A 5,000-nucleotide genomic window follows, 5' to 3' on the forward strand; every position below is an offset into this window, starting at 1 on the left:
GAGAGAAGCGAATAAATGCTTTAGGGGATTAAAAAGTGTAACGAGAAATAGATATTTGGGAATGGATGCTAAGGAGATTTTATGAAGGAGTGATTGTGACGACAACACTATACGGGGTAGAAACATGGAACATAGGAGAGGAAGAGTGAAGGAGTTTGAATGTGTTTGAGATGAGGTGCCTGAGAAGTATGATAGGGGTTACTATACTGGATAGGGTGAGAAATGAGAAGGTGAGGAGGAGAACAGGGGTGGAAAGAGAGTTGAAAGATAGGGTTGACGAATGAGTATTGGGATGGTTTGGACACATGGAAAGAATGAGTGAAAAAAGACTAGTAAAAGAGGAGTAGAAGGCAGAGGTGGAAGGAGTGAACATGAGGGGTCGACATAGGTTGAGATGGATTGATGGGGTAAAAGGTGTATTGGGAAAGAGGGAAATGTCTGTTGAGGCAGGACGGGAGAGAGCAGTAGATAGGGGTGAATGGAGAATGGTTGTGTATGGATGATGCTTTGATGCATGAGGGTGAGAAATGGGGGGCGAGGGAGTATGTATGAGAAATAAATTAACGCAGCCCGAAGGGATTTCTCCTCATCTCCTTTTCTGTATGAGGGGACGGAGAGGGGGGGGGTCGCCGATTTAATGAAGCTGCCTTGCTGTGGATGTGCTGTGTCTTGCAGCACTGCTTCAGACCCAGGGCAGTAGGTGATATGCATGGATGACCCGTCATTCAGGAGGTGCCACGATAAGACGGAAGGAAGAGCGTAGAAAGAAGCGGAATATGTAGAGGATGGAATGGGTGGGAGTGGTTTTTATGCCTTTGTTTTTTGGCTACCTCCCTTCTAAGGGGGAAAAAGCCTTTGGTATATGTATGTATGTTTGTTATTGTCTGTTTGCTTATTATTTGAATGATTATCATTTATTATTATTGTGTCAATTTATCGTAATTTAATATTTACCTGTTTATCTATTGTTTAACAACTATTTTTCATTTTTATTTATGATTTATAATATCTTAATTTCATTTACTTATCTATTTACTTATCATTTTTCGCATCCAACCTAGTTATGGACCAAAAGGTCTCCTGTCGGCATGCTTCCCTTTTGTAATCCTTTGATAGAGATAGAGACAGAGATGGAGAGAGATGGAGATAGAGAAATAGAGATAGATAGACAAATTTAATTTGGAAGTGGGTAGGAACTTCGCCAACGGTGTAGTTAATGAATGGAATGAATTTCCTGCAGAGGCAGTGCAATGTAGTTCAATTCGAAGCTTTAAGATTAGTTTAGATAAACACTTAAGCAAGATACTGTAATGACTGACATTTATTTTACATTATATGTTTATTTGTTTGTTATTATTTGTTCGTTTGTTTATTTGCTTGAATATTTTATTAGTTATGTCAATTTATTATCATTTACTATTTACAAGTTTATTATTTAACTATACCTATGCAATTATTTTAATTATCTATATTATAATTTGTATTTATTATTATATTTTTTCGCATCGCACCTACTAAGTATTTCAGCGGCTTTGACCCATCGTTTTTCGCTCATATTTCCGAAATAACCATTCACATCAGCATGATATATTAGCACAGACTAATTAACACCCTGCCCTAAGTTTTGACGTTATAGTGCATTCACAAGGGTATTTAATTACGGCGTTTACTCTTGATATTAAGTGTGTCGTAGCCGACGCCCGTGAAGTAAATCAAAGAAGTGAAGTTGTGATGTCATGACAAACTACCTCGCTTATCGCAACCAAGGAGGTGTGGGCGGGTGCTGTGAGAAGGTCCAGATCGTTCGAAGAAGAGTACTGGTCATCGGACAACATACATGAAAGTGTGGAACCCGTCATCATCACCATGGATAGCGATGACGAGGATGAACTGTTTATCCATAGTGGTATGGAATGAAATAAAATGCATTATCATAATTTCCCTATCCATCATTTGTATAAACTTGTTATTGAATTCCCTTTTCCGTGTGCATGGTATTCAGTTATTATTACATTTCTTTTTTCTTTTTCTTTTAGAGAGAGAGAGAGAGTGTGAGAGAGAGAGAGAGAGAGAGAGAGAGAGAGAGAGAGAGAGAGAGAGAGAGAGGAGGAGGAGGAGGAGGGAGGAAATGGGGAGGAAGGAGGGAAGGGGAGGAGGACGGCATACACGAGGTAGTTTGTGATGACGTCACTTTACTTGTTCGATTTACTTCACGGGTGTCGGCTGCGAGACATTTGATGTCAAGAGTAAACGCCGTAAATAAATACACTTGTGAATGCACTGTAACGTCAAAAATTAGGGCAGGGTGTGAATTAAGTGGTGCTAATATATTATGCTGATGTGAATAGTTATTTCGGAAATATGAACGAAAAACGATGGGTCAAAGCCGCTGAAATACTTAGTAGTTATCGACCAAAAGGTTTCTTGACGGCATGCTCAGCCTTTGTAATCATTTGAGAGAGAGAGAGAGACCTAAAAAGGGCACTGTCATTACTATTACCATAGCTGCCACTATTACCATGAATTATTACATAGATGGAGCAAGTGAGACCAACAGACAGAGAAACACACAGACACAGGCAGCCAACTATTCAGAGAGACAAACACAGACAGTCAGTCAGGTACAAACAAACACAAAGAAAAGGAGGAAATACAGACCACATTGGTGGTAATGACGTAAGAGACTCCATATATTCATAGGGATCTTATATCAAAGGATCACAAAGGATGACCATGCAAACAGGAGACCTTTTGGTCCATAAATAATAAATCATCAACACTCCAACTGTTGACATTTTTTTTCTTCGCCAACCCTATCATTCTCCCCCTTTTTATATACAAATTTTAATTGAAAATTTTAAAGATTTTCTGTGCAGGTGGAGGAGCTCCGTGTGGTAGAGACCACGATCTGGCACTTGGCACTCCTTGCCCAGCGAGTGCCATTTACTATAGAAGCCGGGGACGGTGCCGCAATTGAGTTAAGGGAATTGTGTGCATACACAATGCTTCTGCCTTAACCGCTATTGCGCAGTGAGAAGACGATAGAAGTAGGGAGCCGAGAAGAAAAGAAGGGAGAGGGGGAGAGGGGGAGGGGGAAGTGGAGGAAGGAAGCGAGAAGAGGAGGGTGGAAGGGGAGGGGGAGGGGGAGGAAGAAGAGAAGAATGGGAAGAGGGAAGGAGTGGCGAGAGGAGTGGGTAGACAAGCAGGAGAGGGGAACGGAAGAGAGGAGGAAGAGGATGGGTGGGGAGAGGAGGAGGAGAGGTGAAAGAAGGGGAGGAGGAGGAGGGAAATAGTTGGAAGAGGAAGAGAGGAAGCCTAAGCAACAATAGAAAGGAGAATGAAGCAAAGAAGGAGAAAATGACAAGGATAATGAAGAGGAATGAAGAAGACAAAGTGAATGAAATCGAAGACGACGTAAAATAGTTAAGACAAAAATGAATAAAAAGAAGAAAAAGAAGAAAAAAGGTAAAAATGGAACAAAGAAAAAGAAGAGGACAAAGGACGTCACGCCAAATGAGACGTCACACCAACGCAACGTCACGCCAACGCAACGTCACACCAACGCAACGTCACGCCAACGCAACGTCACGCCAACGCAACGTCACGCCAACGCAACGTCACGCCAACGCAACGTCACGCCAACGCAACGTCACGCCAACGCAACGTCACGCCAACGCAACGTCACGCCAACGCAACGTCAAGCCAACGCAACGTCAAGCCAACGCAACGTCAAGCCAACGCAACGTCAAGCCAACGCAACGTTACGCCAACGCAACGTCAAGCCAACGTATCGTCACGCCAACGCAACGTCATGTCAGCGTAATGTCACGCCAATGCAACGTCACGCCAATGCTACGCCACGTGAACGGAACGTCAAGCCAATGCAACGGCACGCCAACGCAACGTCACGCCAACGCAACGTCATGCCAACGCAACGCCACGCCAACAACGTCAAGTCAACGCAACGTCACGCCAACACAACGTCGAGCCAACACAACACGTCATGCCAACGCAGAGCGACGTCACGACGACGCAACTCGACGTCAAGCCAACACAACGCAACGTCACACCAACGCAACGCAACGTCAATCCAACGCAACGCAACTCAATGTTACACGGACGTAACGTCACGCGGACGCAACGTCACAGCAACGCAACGTTACACGGACGCAACATCACGCCAATACGACGTTACAGCGTACAATTGACATGGTTAGGAGGCTTTAGCATGTGAAGTGTCCTATGGGGATCTGTGTGGGGGAGGAGGAGGGAAGGAGGGGGGAGAAAGCTAAAAGAACGAATGAACAGAAATTGCAAAACGAAAGAGAAATGAAGTGAACTGGGACCCGAATAAAAGATAAAAAGTTGAAGAAAAATATTATGAAGATGAAGGAATTGTCTCTGAAACAGTGCAGGGAATAAATGTCAATTGCAAAACGAAAAAGAAAAATAAGAAAAAAATGTAAATAGAAAAAGAACGGGGGAATATTAAGTATGCGAGAGAGTGTAAGAGATTGGGGGAAATCTAAATCAAACGGCGCAGGTCATCAAGGGAAAGAATAGAAGATAGCAAAGAAACAGAAAAAGAAAAATAGAGAAAAGAAAGAAAGAAAAAGAAAGAAAAAAGCGAAGGAGAAAGACAAAGAAAGAGAAAAGTAACTAAAAAAAGAGAAATAGAAAAAGAAATTAAAAAAACAAATGAAAAGAGAACGAATACAAGAAAATAAGATAAAACATCAATTAGCTACTAAGTGTGATATTAAAACAACCAACGTTTCGAGACGATGCTTACGACCGTATGAAAGACAAAAATAATGAATATTAAAAAAAAAGTTAGTAAGAAAACATAGCCAAGAAAATACAAAGTACATACGCGCAAAAAATCGTCTTTCAAATGGAGTGTGGGACGTTAAACAAGTATCTTGTTGATAAGATCCAACAAGAATATATTACATGAGAAGAGATTAAAATATAAAAAAGTAGATATCATAGCATATACA

General features: G+C 41.8%; 1 protein-coding gene across 1 annotated transcript in view; it reads left to right on the forward strand.

Annotated features, from left to right (window-relative positions):
* LOC143028910 (uncharacterized) overlaps positions 1 to 3,017 on the forward strand; it is an 11,533-nt gene extending 8,516 nt beyond the window's left edge. Inside the window, exon 4 of the mRNA XM_076191263.1 lies at positions 2,877 to 3,017. Within this exon, the coding sequence (XP_076047378.1) occupies positions 2,877 to 3,017 (141 nt within the window). The remainder of the gene's footprint in view (positions 1 to 2,876) is intronic.
* The last annotated feature ends 1,983 nt before the right edge of the window (positions 3,018 to 5,000 follow it).

Source organism: Oratosquilla oratoria, chromosome 1 (assembly GCF_046742065.1).
Source record: "Oratosquilla oratoria isolate Oo_2021 chromosome 1, ASM4674206v1, whole genome shotgun sequence".
In the NCBI taxonomy this organism is placed as follows: Eukaryota; Metazoa; Arthropoda; class Malacostraca; order Stomatopoda; family Squillidae; genus Oratosquilla; species Oratosquilla oratoria.